The sequence below is a fragment of the Budorcas taxicolor genome, chromosome 13, assembly GCF_023091745.1.
Source record: "Budorcas taxicolor isolate Tak-1 chromosome 13, Takin1.1, whole genome shotgun sequence".
Classification (NCBI taxonomy): Eukaryota; Metazoa; Chordata; class Mammalia; order Artiodactyla; family Bovidae; genus Budorcas; species Budorcas taxicolor.
Window position 1 is genome coordinate 25024305 of NC_068922.1, and position 22857 is coordinate 25047161.

Below are 22857 nucleotides of genomic sequence, written 5' to 3' on the forward strand. Positions count from 1 at the left end.
ACATCTTTGTGCATAATGTGTAGAAGTGGCTCAAACCATATGTATATTTGGGGGGCTCTTGATGCATACTGACAAATAGCTCTTTGGGGAAGTAGCATCAACTTACTTTCCCAGCAGTGGTATGTGAGAAAACTCGCTTTCTCATCTCCTGTCAGCGATATTTATTGTATTGTGAAAACCTTTGCTGGGACTTCCCTGATGGCCCAGGGGTTGAATATCCACCTTGCGATGCAGGGGACACAGGTTTGAAACCTGGTCGGAGAACTAAGATCCCACATGCCTCAGGGCAACTAAGCCTGTGTGCTACAACTGCTGAGCCCAACCACAGCAGCTAGAGAGGCTGCCTGCAGCGAAGAGAGATCCCACTTGATGCAGCTAAGACCCGAAGTAGTCAAACTAAAGTTTTTGCCAATTTCATGAGGCTATCTTGACTTTAATAATCATATTTTTTCTTATTAAACTGAAAACTGTTAGTTTTCCATCAGAATGTACTCTTAACACCTCTTTTTATTTTTAAGGCATTAGCCATTTGCCATTGTTACAGTGCACGTATTGATTTGCCTAGTCTTACATTGAATTTGGAGACACTGAGGAATTTAGGTCATTTGGAATTGTCACCATCATCTGACTATGAAAAATGCCATTTAGGGGACATTGTAGGAGGCATTCCAAAAGGCAGGCACACATCAGAATAAGTTTGGCCACATTACAGGAAGAATTCAATTCATTTCAACTAAAAGATGTCTGAGCAGCTAGTATACACCTAATATTTTACTATATATTACCCTCTGATGAATACAGCTAATTGTAAGGTAGAATTAAAAGCCATGCTTGCAATTTCAGTAAGACGTATTTGAGAAAAATTCTTAAATAGTTAATGGAAAAGTGCTGGAGGAGTGTTTGCGAAAGTGACTCAGAGGTAGAGTGTGTGCCAAGCAAAGAAGTGGCAAGAAAGTCCTCCAAGCGGATGGCCCAGTGTGGAGAGTGGGCGTGCTTGATAAAGTCACGGAGCGGCAGGCTGTCCAACACAACTGTGATGCCCTAGGAATGGGGCATGGTCTGGGGTGATGGGTGAGAAGAGGAGGTTGAGATCTCTTTTAGTTGGTTTGGGGTGCTGTGACAAGTTACCCAAGACAGAGTATCTTAAACAACAATGTATTTTCCACTGTTGCAGAGACTTGGAAGTTCAAGGTCAGTGTCTGGGGAGGACCCACTTCCTGGTTTGCAGATTGCTATAATCTCACTGTATCCCCACAAACCAGAGAGCAGAGAGAGAAAAGAAGCTCTCCCATGTCTCTTCTTCTAAGCATGCTGTTCCCATGACGGAGTGTGGGGCGTGGCACCCTCATGACCTAATCACCTCCCAGGGGCGCCACCTCCACATACCATCACAGTAAGAATTAAGGTTTTAACATGCGTTTTAGAGGAACACAAATATCCAGTTCATAACGAGGTCACACACTGCAAACCCTTACATCCTATTTGAAGATAAAGAACATTTTAGAAGCTATCCCAAACTCTGGAACAGATTCTGAGATTCAGAAGATTATAGCAGTGTGTGACACCACATGACCTGCCAAGTGCATTTTGGTTTCTACAACATGTCACCAAAAGCTGTTGGTGACAAATGGAGTTTCCCTTTGTAGAGCCGTTGAGATGGAAGAACCCTTGAGGCTTCTCAGAAGGTCCACAGTTACTGTGGGGTTCCTTACAGCACTCCTGCTTTTAGGGCTCTGGGCCTTCCTCCACTCCCCCTAGCACGTGGATTATTTCTAACCACGTGTCATCATTTACTTTGGTTGATTTCAAAATAGGAATCTTTTTTCCAAGCTGCCCCCATCATGCTTCCACATCTTCCAGCAGATGGTCAGGCTAAAAGTGTGAGGACAGCTAAGATGGTCCTAAGAGGACAGTTGGAGGAGATGGATGTAGCTTAATGCAAAATTTCAGAGGCTGTGTGCTTCCAGGGAGAGATTGTGGCTTCTGTATAAGTTAGCTAAGCCATTTTACTACCTGTAACTTGAGGCGAGCTACCTGGACCTTCCGAACTTCCTTTTCCCTTTCTGTGAAATGGGGGCATCACACCAATCTCAGAGATGCTGATTCCGTGAAATTACACGGGTACTGTTTCTGACACAGAGCAGACATCCTATAAATAAATGTATTTCCCTGGTCCTCTTTCCTTCTTCATAAAAAGGGAACTTCTCTTCCAAAGTCCTTCAGACTTCCTCTAAATCTGGAGCAGCCAGCCCTCACTCAGAGCGAGGGCAGAATGCCAGGGTGTGCTGAATCCCACCACTGTGCCAACAAAACGCCACCATAGATTAAGAGAGTTCCTTCTGAGTTTAAGTGTTTCTAAATACCTTTCCTGAGCTGAGAAGGCAGGCTGAACCAAGTGTAAAAAGACTGCTCTCCTCTGTTCATAAAGGCATCTTTTCCATCTCCTCTGGATTTTCACGATCTGTAACTGGACTTGTGTACCCGGCTGGCAGCCGCGCTAGCCAGACCCTGAGGTAACCATAGTTCAGGCCCAATTTTTTTTTTCTCTTTTCCCTCAGAGCAGCCTGCAAATTCTATTTCAAGCACACACACGTACAGAATGCAGATGTGGGAATGAAAACCAGGCTCTTCTGAGGGGGATAAGGCTGTGATATCTGACTGTCGGGAGGCCACAAGTGGTCCTTGAACAGGGGCCCCGCCCAAGCATGGTTGAGGCCCAGACCTCAAACATGGTTCTGGCCTTCGGATATGACATTAGCAATCACATGGAGAGTCACCGCATCTCCTGTTTGGGGCAGAGACGTTGCACAATCTATGGTCAGACAGGCTTGAAAGGGTTTTTCTGTACTCTGCAAAATGTGTAGCAGTGTGGAAGTTCTGGAAAACTAACTCCTTGAAGACGGTGAAGATCAAAACAGTGATGGAGAAGAGAAAGGGAGCTGCTTATGCTTGTGTGAAAGGACTCCTCTGATCAAGGAGATGGACACTTCAGAATGTGGTTCTCATGTGTGTCCAAATCAGGAACGAGATTCCTACCTCATGCAGCCAAAGCTCTTACAGCCCGAACAGATCCCCAAATCAACATTCCTTTCGGATGACCAATATTAATAAACCATTCATTCATTCAACAAACACGTATTAAGAACCTACTACATCACAAGTTGTATCACAAGTCTTAAGGATACCGAGGCAAACAACAACGACAAAAAACATCTTAAAAAGAATCCCTGGGACTTCCCAGGTGGTTCAGTGGTTAGGGCTCTGTGCTTCAATGCGGGGAGCCCAGGTTCAATCTCTGGTTGGGGAACTAACATCTCACATGCTGCCCAGCTTGACCAAAAAAAAACCCCAAAACCTGTTTTTAAAATGCAAAAAAAAAAAAAAAATCCCTGGTGGTCCAGTGGTTGGGACTCTGCACTTTCATTGCCAAGGATGCAGATTCAATCCCTGATCATGGAGCTAAGATCTTGTAAGTTGTGCAGAATGGCCAATAAGTAAACAAACAAATAAAAAGGAGACCAGAGGAATTATTTAAAAAAAAAACAAAACCCTAGTCTCATGAAGCTTCTATTTTATTAAAAAAAAAAAAAAAAAAAAAGAATTTCTGGACTTCCCTGCTAGTACAGTGGAGAAGAATCCACCTGCCAATGCCAGGTACACGGGTTCCATTCCTGGTCTGGGAAGATCCCGCATGTCACGGAGCAACTAAGCTCATGTGCCTCAGTTACTGAAGCTCGTGTGCTTAGAGCCCATGCTTCACAACTAGAGAAGCCACTGTAATGAGAAGCCTGCCTACCTCAACTAGAGAGCAGCCCCCACTCGCCTCAGCCAGAGAAACCTCAGGCACAGCAATGAAGACCCAGCACAGCCGAAAATTAACAACAAAAAAATCCCCAGCCCCATGAAGCTTCCATTTTGACAATAAACACTAGTAATTGTGAATATATGGATTAAATAGTGAAAAACTCTCAGGAACAGAAATGAAGCAGGAGTTGCAGGTATGGAATATGAGGCAGAAAGGGTGCTGAAATTTTGGAGAAGGTGGTGAGGGAAGGCATGGCTGGGAAGCTGACTTGAATGAAAGACCTGATTGATGGTTTGGATAAATATAGACCTAGATAGAAAATATTTCTCCCGGATTTTTGAGACCATTTCCCCATTGTCTTTGGTTTCTGGGCTGCTGTTGAGAAAGCGAATGCCCTTCTGACTCCTGCTTCTTCCTTTGTGACTTTGCTTCCCGCCCCCTGGGAACTTGTAGGAACCTCTGTTTTTCCCCTGCCATCTGGAATGTCTCAGTGCCAAGCCTGATTGCCTTTAGCATTTCATGAACCTTTTTTTTTTTTTTTGGCCATGCCTTGCAGCATTCAGGATCTTAGTTCCTTGATCAGGAATTGAACCCATGCCCCTCTTTATCAGAAGCTCCGAGTCTTAACCACAGGACCACCGGGGAAGTCCCTCCCTCATGAACCTGTTCAGTCTCCAACCTCATGTCTTCAGTTTGGAGAGACAAAAAAATTCTTATAATATCTTAGAAAAACTGCTCTGTATTTTTGACCTCCTTACCCAAGTCCCCATTATTAGGAATTGAGCGGCTCTGAGGTAATTCTGTCTTTTTCTTTTATTGGTTCTCACCCTTTTCCCATCCCTTAGTCTTTTTTGGTGCTCTTTTTGAGATTTCGCAAACTTTTTCTTCTCCACTGAATTTGTCATTTCTGCTCTCATGGTTCCCAGCGCTCGCTCTTGCTCTCCAAAGGTTCCCCCTTTCTCAGACTGTCTCGTCGCTTCTGCGTTTCTGTTTGCTTCTAACATGAAAGAGGCTTTATGAAATGTCTGGTAATCCTTGCTGGTCTGTTCATGCATAAGCAAAGCATGGTTGTACTCCCTGGAAGCTCGTGTATGTGGCCTGGGCTGCTTCGTGATGGGATGACCAGACAGAATCAGAATCTTATCCTCAAAACTCTGTTGGTCTCCCCTCAGAGGACAGTCAGCTTTCCTCCAGGGCTTCCTCCAGTTACCTGACAGAGATGTCAGCCCTTTGCCAGAATTCTGGCAGGGGGGACCTCACACACCGTCCCTTGTCTGGTGAGCCAGAATCCAGTCCACTGGCTCCTCTTTCAGTTTCTGCTTTGGATTTGTGGAGTTGCTTGGCTGAATGGGATGGAAAGGTGATGGGGAAACTTGTTGCTGTTGTAGTACAGTCGCTAAGTTGTGTCCAACTCTTTGCAACCCCGTAGACTATAGCCCGCCAGATTCTTCTGTCCACGGAATTTCCCAGGCAAGAATACTGGAGTGGGTTGCCATTTCCTTCTCCAGGGGAATCTTCCTGACTCAGGGATCAAACCCGCGTCTCCTGCATTAGCAGGAGGATTCTTTCCCGCTGAGCCACCAGGAAAGCCGCCCAGGGAAAGTGTGCTAAACCATTAAAAAATTTCAGTCAGCCCTCATGCTTTCCAAGCACTCTGCATTCCAACCTTCAGGAGGATCTGGTGCCTCATTTCCTGAGCTTCTCCAAGCCCTGCAATTAAGCATAGTTCTGTGCCTGAAGATCTAGGTGTCAGCTTTGCATGGTCTGCTATTGTTTCCTCTCTCACCCCCTTAATTCTTTTGATTTATGCTTTTTTAATTCTTCACCGTCATCTGAATGGAATGTCAGAAGGAGATAGAAATAAATCAGTTACATGAGCTGTTGTATTTAACCACAAGTCATAGTCTATTTTCTTTTGAGTCTGTCCTGCCAGCGACTTACTCCAGTGGTACTGGTAGAGGGCCTCAGTAGATTCTTACAGGAAGTGGGATTCAAATCCAGCATCGGGATCTTCCATCCCCCGCCTCAAGTCACCTGTCTCTGAATAACAAGTGACCCTAAGCGTAGTGACGGAAAACAACCACAATTATGTACTTGCTCGTGATTCTGCCATTTGGCAGGCTTTCCAGGGAGGGTCTTCTTTCTGTTCGACGTCGGCTGGCACAGCTCTCCTGAGGCCCAGGCTTCCCCCTCAAGCTGGCACTCCCACATAACTGGCCAGTGGTCCTGGCTGGAGAATGGTGCCTGGTGGGGGGCATCAGTCAAGGCTTCCAGTTTTTTCTTCATGTGGCCTCCCAGCGTGGCTCAGTTAGACTCCACAGAAGTTTGGTTCTGTGAGGATGCAGACAAGGCCATGCTCAACAAGAAGACAAGCTCTCACATGCAAACGTGTCGAGCCTCCATTTTGCATCACACTTGCTGGCGTCTCATTGGCCAAAGCGAGTCACGTGGCCAAACCTAGCCTCCAGGAGGAGGGGACTATGCTCCACAGGCGCGTGATGGCTGGGAGGCGTGGTTCACGGGAGCCACATGCCCCCTGGAACTCTGAGATGCTATCATCCTGTGCTTGTGTTGGTGTAGCTGATTTTTTTCCATTTTCTTTCTGACACATTAGGACACCAGACTCATGTAGATATTTTCTTTTGGTACAAACATTCCATATGTAGTAGAGCCCCAGAAATATTGTAGCATTTCCACTTCAAGCACGTTGCTGGATGGACTATAAAGACTTAAACTGGGGACTCCCCTGGTGGTCTAGTGGTTAAGACTTCACCTTTCGATGCAGGGGTTGTGGGTTTGATCCGTGGTCCAGAAGCTAAGATCCCACATGCCTGGAGGACAAAAAACCAACACATAAAACAGAAGTAATATAGTAACAAATTCAATAAAGACTTTAAAATAGATCCACTTCAAAACAAATCTTAAAAGAAGGACTTTATGTCACTGGCCTGTTGCTATCATGATTGTGTCCCTCGTTAAAGACTTGGGGGAAGAAATTCACCCAATGGGGTCAGATTCCTAAGTACACCTTTCAAGGGAATTAAATATTGTGTTTTGCTTTAGGCTACCAAGGGTTAGCTTCTTGTCCTTTGGTTTTTAAAATAGTTTAAAATGAGCTTCTGTAACACCTGCCTTGACTCTAAAGAATAAGGTATTTACATCATAACCAGAGAGTGTGTTTCTTGAAAATTCCAAGATCACATCTCTTGTGAGGTGCTTTTTTGCAAGCGCATCTGGCACATTCCTGCCTGCGGTAGGATGGAAGTGGCTTAGCTTGTGCTGTGTGTCGTGTGAGTCTTGAGCTGCGACTGATAACTGTGTCCATCTTGTGTGCAGGGGTTCTTTATCTCCAGTATGGAGATGAAACCAAGCAGCTCAGGATGCCGAACGAAATTACAAGTGCAGACACAATCCGTGCTCTCTTCGTAAGTGCCTTTCCACAGCAGCTCACCATGAAAATGCTGGAGTCGCCCAGTGTCGCCATTTACATCAAAGATGAAAGCAGAAATGTCTATTACGAACTGAATGATGTCAGGTAAGCGGTGACGTCATATGTGTCCACCATCTTACATTGACAGTTGCTACCAAGTCCCCATCTCTCCGTGTCCCAGTGAAGATAGCACGGCTGTTGTCTTAATGAGCAGGTGTACCTTATCCAGGTGTGAATCCACTATCTGGTTTTCTAGAATTCATTGACAAAGTTTGGTTTACAGAGGTGAACACAGACTTCTCCCACCCAGATCTTTGCAGATTACATCTGAAAAGAATGGAAAAACTGAGCCAGTCCACTGTTTATCGTTAAGAGTTAGGGAAGCGATGCCCAGGAAGATCATTTGAGGAGAGGGTTATACCTACAGGTGGAACTTAGCCAACTCCTTTTCAAGGGCTCTTGTTCTCATAGATGGAGGCTGTGGACATTTTAGGTAATGATCCCACTGGGCCATAAATTACATGAAAGAGTTAGAATAAACGCAGTGGACGTAATGCTATCGTCCGCAAGAAAGGAGGCCAAGAAGCATTCTCCTTTTCTTGTGTTTAAATAGTTGGCCTTTGCTAAAGGATCCCACTTTCCATGTGGGCTTTCTCCAAGGGCTCCTAGTACAATAGTGAAAAGTGAAAGTTTAGTCTGTCAGTCATGTCCAGCTCTTTGTGACCTCCATGGAGTCTGGATCACCAGGCTCCTCTGTCCATGGAATTTTCGAGGCAAGAATACTGGAATGAGTAGCCATTCTCTTCTCCAGGGGATCTTCCCAAAGCCAGGGATTGAACCTGGGTCTCTCACATTGCAGGCAGATTCTTTACCACCTGAGCCACCAGAGAAGTCCACTCCTAATATAAGATGTTCTTTAAAAGGAGGCTAAAGGGATTCCTACTGTGGCCAGTGGCACAGAAAGGGAAGCACTTTATCAATGCCAATAATGTTATGTCATGAAAAGAAGGGACCATCTGAGCCCTTCTTGCCAAACAAGCCTGAGAAACAGGACTGAAATCAACCCAAATGAGTTGTCGCTAGTATAGCCGTTAAACATTTTAGAGCTGAGAAAAAGATTAAGTGATTCATCCAGCCCTTTCATTTGATGGGACCAGAAACTCAGATGCTTAAGAGTTAAGACTTATTCAAGATCATGCAGCCAATTAATGTCTAAGCCCAGCCCCAAACCTGACTGTCCACATTCTTGATCAGAAATTGTTTATTCCCTCAAAATGTTCTCCTCTCAACTCATCTGGGCCCCGAGTTGGTTTTTCTGGGTCCCTTCCTTGTGGGGATAGCAGACTGTCCTGTTTCTTCATCATGGAATTAATAAGAACTACTTTTTAAAAATATGCCTCTAGTGCATAATAAATTTCTAAGAGTGATCAGAAATGACACATTTAGGCTTGTACAAAGGTATATGAGTAATTTAGAGCTTTCAACGTTTGACGCATGCCCCTAAGGTATAGGTGTTATGTCTGTTGCCCAACCTTTCTGTTTTTTAAAACATGTTTAAATATTCATGGGTATCAGGAAATTCATGTTTGTTTTTTGACATAAATTATTAATCAAGCTGCCATCAAAAAAATATCCTTAATGTACAAAGCATGAACTTAACCATGAGGTAATCACGCAATATTTAGAGAGTATATTTGCAGTGTATACTCCAATATACTGAAGTTCCAATGCTTTGGCCACCTGATGGGAAGAACTGATCATTGGAAAAGACCCGGATGCTGGGAAAGATTGAAGGCGGGAGGAGAAGGGGATGACACAGGGTGAGATGGTTGGATGGCATCACTGACTCGATGGACATGAGTTTGAGTAAGCGCTGGGAGTTGATGGTGGACAGGGAAGCCTGGTGCGCTGCAGTCCATGGGGTTGCAAAGAGTTGGACACAACTGAGTGAATGAACTGAACTGATACTTGCAATAAGATAATCTCATGTTTTTTGTTTTTTAACATGGATATGCTGCTTTAAAACCGTCTTCTTGAATTTTTGCAGTTCGAGAAATTGAGGGGAAGGGTAATAATAAGTACACATGAAACTACACAAAGCCACTTTTGATTGTGGAGTTCAAGGCTGATGAAATTATTGTAAACAGTTGGACCCCCCTGTCTTGCAGCTCATGCAAGAATTTTTATAGTACGAGTCATGATTTCCTAGACATGAGTTTCTTTCCCAAGCCTCAAAGTATGACTACTAAGACTTTCTGTGCACATTCTTTGGGGGTATTGTGATGTAGTCACAAAAAGAGAAATGGGAGGGAAGACAAAGAGGGAAAAGTCCCCCAAAACTTTCAAACTGAAATGGTCCTTCTTGATGCAAATTCAGTTGATAAAACAAAGCAGCACTTGAAAGAAGTGATTGCTTTAAATGTTAATAATTTCAGTTTGTTTCTATCTGCAAAAGTGATGTTCTCATTGATTCTTAGGCTGCAGTACTGATAACCTGATTTTAAAAAAATCTCATTGAAAATGTGTAAGGGGAACGTCATTGGTTTATAAATTTGTCTATAATTTTACTTTTCAGAGTTTTGATTTACATATGAAAATGGATCTAAAAATATTTAAGTGGATCTAAAAATATTTAAATGTCTTTATTTGGTGATGAATATACTATTTAGGCAAGATGATAACATGTATGTCCATTCAAAGAATTATTATTCTTTGCTTTTTTTTTGCATAAAATCCCTCCAGTATATTTTATTTAAATTGTAGAATAAATTTTCACTATCAGCATTAAATAGAACCTTGCCTGCCCCCTCTCCCAGCAAGGGAAAAAAAAAAAAATGTAGCATGTACATTTTACCTGAAGACACTGGCTTTAATATTCTAAACCCAGAGACAAATTTCATTCACTGCCAGTATTTTTGAAGTGAGGGAATATTTGTTAAACATTTGGAGCTTTCATCATGGTGTTGAGTTGTCCATATTTTCCTTGGGGAAATGCTACCGAGAGTTTAGGTTGAAACTCTGTGTTGTAAACGTTGCCATGGCAAACGCAAGCTGGGCCTTTTCTGTTGGTTCATCTTGGATGAACATGTTTCTAAATTAGTCCTAAACCAACCTCCTGTGTTTTAAATACCTTCAGAACCACATGAAGTTTTTTTTGTTGTTTTTTTTTTTTTCTCATGGCTTAAGTAAGGTTTTCAGTTTCTTCACATCGTCACTTGGGACTTTGACCCCCCCATGCACCTGATGAGTTCCTGCAGTGAATCCCCACACCCTTTCCCTCTGCGAACTCTTCCCTTCCTAGTCACTCAATCTTTTCTAGTAACAAGGACCACACGCCTCCCCTTAAGCAGACTTCCAAGGAGTTGCTTGAAATGTGGAGCGACGGTACAAGCTAGGGCTAGTCACCGCTTCAAAGCAAACACTGACAGATATTTGATGGAAGGAAGCAAGACTAGTCCAAGGATCCTCCAGTTCGTTGAAAACAAAAACACAAGCCAATCATCCCAGTGATTGTGATCGGCCCACAATACGTGTGGCTGCACCTGGAGGAAAGGAATGTGTCTTCCTGCACCAGATTCCCTGAGCTCACCATGCCAGCGCTGGCAGGCATCGCAGTGTAGACAGGGCTGAACGTGCCTGGGGGGGGCCTCTTCTGCTGATGAAAACTGAAGATGGAGGGCGAAGGACGTCGTAGATATTCATAAGCTCTTAAATAATTTCAAGGTAGGCTGTCAGCGAGATGTGGTTCTGTCCTTTGCTGCAGTCTGATTGACTCTAGAGTTTCTAAATGTTGGATTCCAAGGGAGAGACAAACCAGGGGAAGAATTTATCTACTGCTTTTTCTGGAATTCAACTTGTATGTAGAACAGTATTTTTTTTAAAGTCCATTATGGAAGGGAAAAAATCATAAAGATGCCAGTTTTGATCTTTGTGGTACTTTTTTTATGGACTACAAATACCTTTTCTTTCCCTGGATATAGGTGTTCGGAGGAAAAAAGCATTTTTCGTTTGCATCCATTCATGAGATAAGCAGAAAACCAGGTGTCTGGGCAAAGTAAACAATTAAATATTTAAATATTAACCAAATCCCTTTGAACAGATTGTAAATATGGGAACTTTATTGTTTCATGAAGTGTTAGCTTTCCTTGCTCAGAATCTTGAAAGAAGGTTTATGCTACCCGATATTTATGGGTGGAGAGCTATGGAGAAAGAGTAATACTTTCCTGAGGAATGGGGGAAAAAGGAAAGAAAAGCTGAAGTCATTTTTCTCCTTTGCCTTATTTATCTTTGCCTATTTTTATGGTAAAAGAACTTTTTGTCTGGTTGATTGCACACAACGGCTGGATTGTCTGTAGATATCTTTTACCCGATTCTTATGAGTAGATGAGAAGGAAATGGCCACAAGAAGGCTCCTTTCATCTGCCATAGTTATTGATGTTTTTGATTCCAGGAACATTCAGGACAGATCCCTTCTCAAAGTGTACAACAAGGATCCTGCCCACGCATTCAACCACACACCGAAAACTGTGAACGGAGAGATGAGGGTGAGTGTTCCTATTCTATTTTTACTTTAATTCTATGGGTCGAACCATCATCCCGCCTCTGGCATGTGGTCCTGGTGTGATCACACTGAAACACCAGGTACGCGGGGTTCGTAACTGTTCTTCTTCTTGTCTAATGACATTGTTTGTTGGCAGAGAAGTCAGATTCCCTCATTATTTGGAGTAAGAGGGTTCAGACAGGGCTTGACACATCCTAATTCATCTCTAAGCATGGAATTTAGTTAGGTCCTCACTCCAAAGGGGTCCTGAAGATCTGTATGTGAAAGGGTTCTTGGTCTCTAATAAATTAACTTACTTGGAGGATCTCTTGCTATTTTTTTTCCTCCGTTTAAAGCAAAACTGACATACAAATGACAGCAAAACCTGTGCACAACAGCATGTGGAATCTATTAATATCTTTCTATCAGCTATTCCAAGTCCCAGCATTCTAATTATTGAATAAATTCTTCACTTTCTAATTCAGGACTGTTTGCTGTTGCAACAGCAAATAGTGTTAAATATTATCAAATGTCACCTGCATGGTGTTGAGGGCAAAGTACAAAAATCTGCATGTTTTGTGAGCTAAAATTCTCTAGATTTAGAGCATTGTAGAAGATTATTCAGAACACACAGGCATGTTTTGAAGAATAAAGCACAGGGAAGCTGAAAAGGCAGATTGTAAAATCGCACTAATGCAAGTCCATTTGAATGAGAGTGCATTTCTAACAGTAATGTTAGTGGTACCTTCCTCTGCAGTAAAAATGAGCAGCAAAAAAAGATTCGCTTTCCAGATGCACCTCCACCTCCCCACCCCATCCCCCACCCCCAAATTTAGAACATGCCTCAACATTTTCTATCATCCTTTCTGACGATTAGCACTGGATGCTGGAGTTTAACTAGAAAAAAAAAGTAAATGATTAGGATTTATTGCCAAAGAAACCCAGGCACTGCCTGTCCTAGAATTGCAGGAGGTTTCTTGAAGGACTCTGCTTCCTGACAGTGAGTATTAGTTTGTGTTTAGCTGCTGTACCAAATTATTACATATTCACTGGCTTAATATGACCCAGATTTACTGTCTGACAATTCTAGAAGTCAGAAGTCCAATATAACTTCAGTGAACTAATAAAATAAAGGGATCATTGGCATTCCTTTCCAGAAACTCCTATTTTTCCCAGCTCTTGGAGGCCACCCCCATTCCTTGGCTTGCAGCCTTCTTCCTCCGTCTTTAAACCCATGCAAGTACCGTCTTTCTGACCTGGCTTCCCACGTCACACCTCCAAGCCTCCCTCTTCCACTGTTAAGGACACTTGTGATTACACTGGGTCCAGTTCTCCAGAATAATCTCATGTTAGTGTCAGCTGATGGGGCACCTTCATCCCCTTTCCCGTGTAGTCACAGGTTCTGGAGACTTGGATGGAGATGTCTTTGTTCTGCCGGCCACACGGGGTTTGTGAGTTGAGGACCAAGAGGTCAGGAGGTGCAATAGAAAGTGCTGGGAGAATTTCCACGTGGTTCTGGACTGCCAGCTGAGTGATGACATTGTAGGATCGGAGCCTACACACTTTTTGAGGAAGAGGCCTCTTGTGTTCTCCACGGCTGCTTTTTTTATGTCAGAAATGACATGTGATTTGAAGGGGAGGCTGAGCTGCTACTGCAGAAAAGCTTGGATTTGGAAGCTTATTTTTAGTCAGTTACACTTTCCATGTAAACCAGCTCCACGTGAAGACAGATGGAGTCATGCTCATCACGAAGTATGTGCCAAATACGATGCTTCTCTTTGCTTTTCATGACCTCATTCATCTCTTGCTAAAGCAACATTCTTAAGAGTCTTTGCTCCTTGGAGATCCTTATTTTTTGATATGTCTAGCCTTCAGTCTAGAGTTTCATGGTGTTCAGAGTTGTGTTTTTGTTTCACGGAGCCCACACAGGGGCCCTAGAATTGCCTCTGAAAATCTTGTTTATGGCTGGGGAGGACACCTGTTTTTAACTCTTAAGCAGATGTGGAACCTCCATAAGGACCAGCAGTAAAGCAGGGAGAAAATCAAATATTAACCATCTGGATAGAGCCTACTAGGATTCAGAACTTCGACTCTGGGTTTCAGTAGTGTTGCTCTATTTTTACTTTTAGATGAGACCCTTGTGGTCACTTTCCAGGTTGCCCACAGCCTACTTTAGACAGTGCTATTCTCTGGGAGAGAGTCAAACTGTTCTCCCTGGAGGAGAATAAACAAATGTTCACCATCCAACCCACAGAAAAAGCATTCAAGTTTCAATGAAGACAACTAAGAAATGAGACAGAGAACGTAGTTTTAAAACCAACTCGCCAAAGAAGGGGTGGACACAGTTCAACAAGCTGGTTCTCATCCAGTGGGCTCTCAAAAAAGTTCTGTACAGAAAAATTTTCAGTTTTCTCTTTTGTGTCAAAATGGATTTTAAAAATGTAGTCTCATGGAATAATTATCTGATCAGCAAATATAACAACATTCTTTTGTTTGTCAATGTTATAATTTGGTGAATCATAAACTGGTATTAATGAAAAGCCATTTTTAAATATTAAGACTTAAAAAAAATTCTTATATTTCTGGAATAAACCACACTTGATCACACACACACACAACAAAACCCAACTTGGTGTCATGTCTGCAGTTTGCGACTTGGCCCCTTTTCATGAATTCCAGGAGCTAAAAGACCTGGAATCCCTTCAGCCTCACCTTTTGGCTCTGGGGGTTGGAATTCTCTCTCCTTCCTGATGAAGGTGGATGCCATCAAAGGGAAGGAAGCTTTGTGGAGCCCTGCCAGGAGCACAGCTGCATAAGCCCACTGCTCGTGGTAAAGATGAGAAATAGAGAACAGAACAAGGATCAACGGCTCTAGACTAAACCAAGGGGAGGGATTTGTGGATAGCTGCTCACCTGAGTTGGTTAAACGCAGTCCTGTACCTGAGGTTGTTGGTCCATCGCCAGTCTCCCAAGGCAACCTGAGCCGGTCGTCCCAGCTACCCACTTGTTACCAATATGCCTGTGTGACTTGGAAAACATTGGTGGGACCAAGGTCATGGACCTCAGAGCATATGTGGAATAGATTCTTAGTGGGAAAGACATGTGCTATATTTTTCATTGAGCATCTAGCTGAGCATGTTTAAAATTGATTTATCTTTTTAATTTGAGGTATAGTTGACATACAATATTGTTAATTTCAGGTGTACAGCAAAGTGATTCAGTTATTCTTTCAGATTATATTCCATTGGAGGCTATCATAAGATATTAAATATGGGTCTTCCCTGGTGGCTCAGCCGGTAAAGAGCCTGCCTGCAATGTGGGAGACCTGGATTTAATCCCTGGGTCAGGAAGATGCCCTGGAGGAGGAAATGGCAACCCACTTCAGTATTCTTGTCTGGAAAAATCCTATGGATAGCGGAGTCTGATGGACTATAGTCCATGGGTCACAAAGAGTTGGATATGACTGAGGAACTAACAACAAAAAACTCATTATATAAAAAAAAAAGATTTTGAATATAGTTCTCTGTGCTATACAGCATAAATCCTTATTGAATATCTACTTTATGTACAACAGTTTGTATCTATTAATCCCATACTCCTAATTTGTCCCTCCCTCTCTCTCCCCTTTGGTACCATATGTTTTTTGTTTTTCCTATGTCTGTGAGCCTGATTCTGTTTTGTATATAGATTCATTTGTGCTGTTTTTAGTTTCCATGTATCAGTGGTATTGTATAATATTTGTCTTTCTCTTGACTTCACTAAGTATAACATTCTGTAGGTCCATCCATGTTGCTACAAATGAGAATATTTCATACTTTTTATGGATGAGGAGTATTTCATGGTGTGTGTGTGTGTGTGTGTATATATATATATATTTATGTGTATATATACACACGTACATACATGCTTATATATGCTGTGTGCTGAGTCACTTCAGTCGTGTCCGACTCTTTGTGACCCTATGGACCAGAGCCTGCCAGGCTCCTTGGTCCTTGGGATTCTCCAGGCAACAGTACTGGAGTGGATTGCTATGCCCTCCTCCAGAGGATCTTCCCGGCCCAGGGATCCAATCCACATCTCTTACTTTCCCTGCTTTGGCAGGTGGGTTTACCACTAGTGCCACCTGAGAAGCCCTTCGTCTTCTTAAGCCAGTCGTGTATTAATGGGCACTTAGGTTGCAAACACCCTCTTCCAACAACACAAGAGATGACTCTACACATGAACATCACCAGATGGTCAACACCGAAATCAGATTTATTATATTCTTTGCAGCTGAAGATGGAGAAGCTCTACACAGTCAGCAAAAACAAGACCAGGAACTGACTGTGGCTCAGATCATGAACTCCTTATTGCCAAATTCATACATAAATTGAAGAAAGTAGGGAAAACCACTAGACCATTCAGGTATGACCTAAATCAAATCCCTTATGATTATACAGTGGAAGTGACAAATAGATTCAAGGGATTAGATCTGATAGACAGAGTGCCTGAAGAACTATGGACAGAGGTTCATGACATTGTACAGGAGGCGGTGATCAAGACCATCCCCAAGAAAAAGAAATGCAAAAAGGCAAAATGGTTGTCTGACGAGGCCTTACAAATAGCTGAGAAAAGAAGAGACGCTAAAGGTAAAGGAGAAAAGGAAAGATACACCCATTTGAATGCAGACTTCCAAAGAATAGCAAGGAGAGATAAGAAAGACTTCCTCAGTGATCAATGAAAAGAAAAAGAGGAAAACAATGGAATGGGAAAGACTAGCGATCTCTTCAAGAAAATTAGAGATACCAAGGGAACATTTCATGGAAAGATGAGCGCAATAAAGGACAGAAATGGTCTGGACCTAACAGAAGCAGAAGATATTAAGAAGAGGTGGCAAGAATACACAGAATAGCTATACAAAAAAGGTCTTCATGACCCAGATAACCACGATGGTGTGATCACTCACCTAGAGCCAGACATCCTGGAATGTGAAGTCAAGTGGGCCTTAGAAAGCATCACTACAAACAAAGCTAGTGTAGGTGATGGAATTCCAGTTGAGCTATTTCAAATCCTAAAAGATGATGCTGTGAAAGTGCTGCACTCAATATGCCAGCAAATATGGAAAACTCAGCAGTGGCCACAGGACTGGAAAAGATCAGTTTTTGTTCCAATCCCAAAGAAGGGCAATGCAAAGAATGCTCAAACTACCACACAACTGCAATCATCTCACACGCTAGAAAAGTAATGCTCAAAATTCTCAAAGCCAGGCTTCAACAGTACGTGAACCATGAACTTCCTGATGTTCAAGCTGGATTTAGAAAAGGCAGAGGAACCAAAGATCAAATTGCCAACATCTGCAGGATCATGGAGAAAGCAAGAGAGTTCCAGAAAAACATCTATTTCTGCTTTGTTGACTATGCCAAAGCCTTTGACTGTGTGGATCACATTAAAGTGTGGAAAATTTTGAAAGAGATGGGAATACCAGACCACCTGACCTGCCTCCTGAGAAATATGTATGCAGGTCAAGAAACAACAGTTACAACTGGACTTGGAACAACAGACTGGTTCCAGATTGGGAAAGGAGTACGTCAAGGCTGTAGATTGTCACCCTGCTTATTTAACTTCTATGCAGAGTACATCATGAGAAACGCTGGACTGGATGAAGCACAAGCTGGAATCAAGATTGCCAGGAGAAATATCAATAACCTCAGATACACAGATGACACCACCCTTATGGCAGAAAGTGAAGAACTAAAGGGCCTCTTGATGAAAGTGAAAGAGGAGAGTGAAAAAGTTGGCTTAAAACACAACATTCAGAAAACTAAGATCATGGCATCTGGTCCCATCACTTCATGGCAAATAGATGGAGAAACAATGGAAACGGTGAGAGGCTTTATTTTTGGGGTCTCCAAAGTCACTGCAGACAGTGACTGCTACCATGAAATTAAAAAATGCTTGCTCCTTGAAAGAAAAGCTATGACCAACTTAGACAGCATATTAAAAAGCAGAGACATTACTGTGCCGACAAACGTCCGTCTAGTCAAAGCTATGGTTTTTTCAGTAGTCATGTATGGATGTGAGAGTTGGACTACAGAGAAAGCTGAGCGCCGAAGAATTGATGCTTTTGAACTGTGGTGTTGGAGAAGACTGTTGAGAGTCCCTTGGACTGCAAGGAGATCCAACCAGTCCATCCTAAAGGAAATCAGTCCTGAATATTCATCAGAAGGACTGATGCTGAAGCTGAAACTCCAATACTTTGGCCACCTGATGTGAAGAACTGACTCACTGGAAAAGACCCTGATGCTGGGAAAGATTGAAGGTGGGAAGAGAAGGGTAGAACAGAGAATGAGATGGTTGGATGGCATCACTGATTCAATGGACATGAGTTTGAGTAGGCTCTGGGCATTGGTGATGGACAGGGAAGCCTGGCATGCCACAATCCACGGGGTCGCGAAGATTCGGACACAACAGCGACTGAACTGAACTGAACTAGGTTGCTTCCATATCTTGGCTATTGTAAATAGTGCTGCTGTGAACAATGGGATGCGTGTATCTTTTCCATTTAGAGTTTTCTTTTTTTCCAGAACTGAGCATTTTTGAAGCAATCTATCCAGGGAGACTCGTGGTTCTCTGCTAGAACTGAGCATCTCCTGATTCTTTACACGTGGGTGCAAATCACCCTGATCTAAATGAATTGCCTGGCTTTTGTTTCATCACATTAGATAGGAGCTTTGATAATTCAATTCCCAAGGGGCTGAGCTCATCACATGGAATGGGCCCTTTTGCTAAAATTATATATGTACTCACAAGTTTGTAATTCACACATGTGCAACTAAGAAGATGATGAGATATTCCATTCTGCAGCTCTCAAAGGGTACCAGGGACTTTCCATTCACTGAACCTAGTGGTTTTGTTTTTTGTTGGTTTTTTTTTTTTGCAGTTTTCAGGCTTTTCCACTTTCTTCTTATTTATGTGTCTTATTGGCTGTATTGGGTCTTAGTTGCAGCATATGGGATCTAGTTCCCTGACCAGGGCTCTAACCCCAGCCTCCAGAATTGGGTGTGAGGAGTCCTAGGCACTGGACTACAGGGAAGTCCCTTTTTCTCCTTCATGTGTGCTTTGAGATTACTTCCTGAGGTTCTTTGCTGCGATCAGTCAGTTCTCTGCTTTCTCTATGTCCTGAATTTTTATTCGCAATGTTAGACAGTTTCCACATTTGCATAGAGAACCTATTCCCCAGTATTGGCTCTGCATCTTAAATAACTTTCGAATGCCCAAATCAGTCACTGCCCCCCAGACCTCTTCTGTCTGAGCCCTGCATTTGACAGTGATGGGCAGTCTCCTTAGAAACCTTGGTTTCCGTTACACTGCCGTCTCTGAATCCCTTGCATACATGCAGACACACCCCAGCCTTCTTCACTAACTCTTCTTTTTTCTCTTGCCCTCTACATGGTCTGCAGGGCCTTTAGCCAGGCTTTACGGGTGTGTGTGTGTGTGTGTGTGTGTGTGTTAATTTGCTTTTTCTTTCATCTGTACCTTTCCACTTGTCTTTTTTGTGTTACTACTCATTTAACCATTAGGTCAGTGTAGACGACCCTTGAAACTCTGTCCCTAGCTCCGCCATTTCTCTAGAGTGCAAGTCCAGTGTTCAGCTTCCGAGCAGTTGTCTCCGTATGGATATTCTTCCAATGTTTCTAGTGTATCCTGTCGAAGAAGAAAAAAATAAATCCTGATCTTTCTTTCCACCACAAACCTTTTCCGCTTGTTTTTCTGTGTTTGTGAATGAAGGCGTGACTGCTGATGGTGTGTCTATGAGTGCGGTGCCTGTGTGTTTAAATGAGACGGAGAGAAATGATTTTAAAAGTTGAGTTATCAGTGCGTCTTCAGTGACCTAACTCCTGTTTTTCAAATCATCCCACCAGTCCTCAGAACCCATCCATCTCACTCTGCAGGGCCTCTTGCACACCCCACTGCTGCCCTGGCCTGCACCGTGACTCTCACAGTAGCTAACGTTTTTGTGCCTTTGACAAAGCATGTTCATGGGTAATTTCATTTAAATCCTCAAGACCCCATTTTGAGGCAGGTATTGGTACAAGCCCTTGTATTTATAGCTCAGAAAACAGTTTCTTAAGTCTGTTGGAGACGTCTGGCCCAGGCCACACAGCGAGAGAGTGCAGAGCTGAGATCTGAGCCTGGGCAGCTTGGCTGCAGACTCCAGGCTCTTAGCAGGGCTGTTCTGACGCTGTAGTGACAGCATGCCTTGCTGTCCTCTCGGTTGGCAATGCAACAGCTTGTAACCGGTCTCCCCAACTCTTATTCCAACCTAGCAGCAATTTCCCAGGCCATCTCCCGACCTCCCATTGTGCAAAAGCCTGACTTCCCATTGTGCGAAAGACTAGCACAGGCTGGGATTTCCTTCGCAGTCTGGTGGCTATGACTCCATGCTTCCACTGCAGGGGTCACAGTTTTGATCCCTGGTCAGGGAACTAAGATCCTACAAGCGACATGGCACAGCCCCCCAAAAAGGGAATAGTACAGGCTGATCATCGTATCGCCTCCATCCCAACACCCAAGCTGAGCCACCTCAGTGCCTGCTCCGAGCCTCTGAAATGCGCTCTCCCTCCCTCCGTGATGTCTTGCAAAATCCATCCAGCCACCATACTACAGGACAATAGCTCAGTTCTGTTGACAAGTATGGTAAAAGTGTGGGCAGAGACCCTGTTCCATTTCTCAGGCCTCTTCTGTCCACTAACAACCCAAAAGCCGTGTGTGCGGCACGTTTGGATCCTGACGGGGACAAACCAAATGTACAAGACATCTTTGAAACTGTTTGGGAAGTTTGAACATGCGTTAGGAATCAGATGATATTAAGGGATAACCAGTAATTCTGTTGGGTATAATAATGACTCAGTGGTTATGTTTTTAAAAATGAGACCCACCGAAGTATTTTACAGGCTAAAATGGTACAGCTGCTGGGGTTTGCTTTAAAATGCTCTGGCAAAACAAACCCCAAAAGTGGAAACTGATGAAACAAAATTGGTAAAATGTTGAAAAATGTCAGAGCTGGACGCTGTGAGTTCATTATATTATTTTCTCTACTTATGTTTATGGTTGGTGGAACTATCCACAATAAAATGTTTAAAAAAAAACCCTCTCTTTTAGAGGACAAATAAAAGACTGCCTACTCTGTGAGGACTTCTCTGTCAGGTTTAATCTTTCCTTTTGGGGGGGGCATGTTGTACATTCTCCTGGTGCTTTAATAATTTAGATGCTTGTGCATCCCATCCCATAAGAGTAAGTTCTTCAGAGGCACACGCCCGTTCATGTTCCTCTTGTATGCCTCAGAAAGCCAGTCTTCCTGTCTCATCTGTGGCAAGTGTAAACGCTTGTTAAGCCGATCTGTTGAGTACTATAATGATGGTGCTCCAAACGGTTTATTATTCATCTTCTGTCATTAATGAGAACCCACTGTATAAATATCTCTCTGTTCTCATCACCAGAAGTAGTTGTGCTTCTCGCAGTTTATTTTTATCGTATGGACACTTTGAATCTTGTAAGTGATCATTTTCCCTCTTTGTGTTGCTACTCTAAGGCTTAGAATTAAATCTGTGGCCCACCCACAGCCAGCGCACAGGCATTCGCGGCGCGTGTGTTGGTTGGTGTGTCCTGGCTTTGTGCCTGGCCTCTATTTTTAATTTTCTAGCTTTCATCTTCTTTCTGTCATACATTCCAGTTTGACTTTTGGTGGGGGCAAAATTGTAGTGATTTGTGTAGACTCTTAATTTCCTTGTGAAATCAGTCATGGTATATAAGTAGTATTCATTCTGTTCCATTGCGTTTCTCAATATGAGACCATTCTGCATCCACATAGAAGGCAATGTGTTAAATACTTTACATGTTATTTAAATGAGTCAACAACCCTGCACACTGACTCAGTTTTTATAGATGGTAAAATTGAGGCCAGTGACGTCTTTCCCAGGCCCAAACGGCTGGTATATGTCAAACATAGGACCTGAACCTGGTTATGACTCTTTCTACTTAGCCCACAGCCTCCCTTCCTTGACATTTCCCTTCAGGCTTTGCAGGTTTTGAAATGATGCTCTTAACAAGATTTTAGAACATGTGAAATATCTTATTAAATATTTGTTTCATTTCTTGATTCTCTTGTGTCTATATATTATGCATCTGTTTCTTGGCCTCCTTTTATAGTGAACATGTTCCATTCTGTTCTCTTCTGACTGGGCTAAAAGGGTATCCCACCTGGAAAAAAGAAGGGAATTCCCTGGCAGTCCAGTAGTTGGGATTCCACACTACCACTGCAGTGGGCACGGGTTTGATCCTTGGTTGGGGAACTAAGATTCCACTTACCACCTGGCATGGCCAAACAAAAGAAAAGAAAGGAAAAAAAAAAACAAACATATATATATATACTTTAGTATGTATGTGTGAAGTTGGCCTGCCACAGAGTTCAGGGCCTTTTTTCTACAAGGCAGTGCTCTGGTTGAAAAGAAGGGTTTGGGATTTGAGGGAAGACAAGAAAACCCCTTAGAAACAGAAGTTTAGGAAACCACTCCTAGCTGATTTTCTTTCATTCTCTCAACATCCTCCTTGACCCAGCTGCCCCATGTCCCCTTCACTCACATAATGGCAGCGGTACTAATAACTAAGACTTACATTGTGCCAGGCACCGTGACGAGTATTGTGCTCATAATCACTCTCATTTGTTCAGAACAACCCAGTGTGAGGGGAATTCTTATGACCCCCACCCACCCTGTTTCAGATGTGGATCAGAGAGGTCAGGAAACCTACTCAAAGCCACACAGCACATCAGAGATGGAGCTAGTTTCAGAGCCAGACAGACCAGCTCCAAAACTGGCCTCCTCATCCCTCCAGTGGTCCCTACTGTCCTTCCCCACAGTACTGGCTTCATCATCAGGACCCATGTGCTACTCATTTTTTTAATTATATAAGTTTCAGGTGTGTGGTATCTGTATACAAGCTCCAGGGTGGTCACCATCACACATCTAGTTTCCATCCATTATCCTACAGTTGACCTCTTCATTCATTTCACCCTCCCCGCAACCCACTTTCCTTGTGGTAACC

At 43.1% G+C, this 22857-nt stretch overlaps 1 protein-coding gene across 9 annotated transcripts in view; it reads left to right on the forward strand.

Annotated features, from left to right (window-relative positions):
- Nucleotides 1–22857, forward strand: part of KIAA1217 (KIAA1217 ortholog) — a 349091-nt gene that overhangs the window by 217882 nt on the left and 108352 nt on the right. For all 9 annotated transcript variants that reach the window (XM_052651328.1, XM_052651331.1, XM_052651337.1 and 6 more), the window contains 2 exons: nucleotides 7142–7340; nucleotides 11686–11779. In XM_052651328.1, the coding sequence (XP_052507288.1) occupies nucleotides 7142–7340; nucleotides 11686–11779 (293 nt within the window). The remainder of the gene's footprint in view (nucleotides 1–7141; nucleotides 7341–11685; nucleotides 11780–22857) is intronic.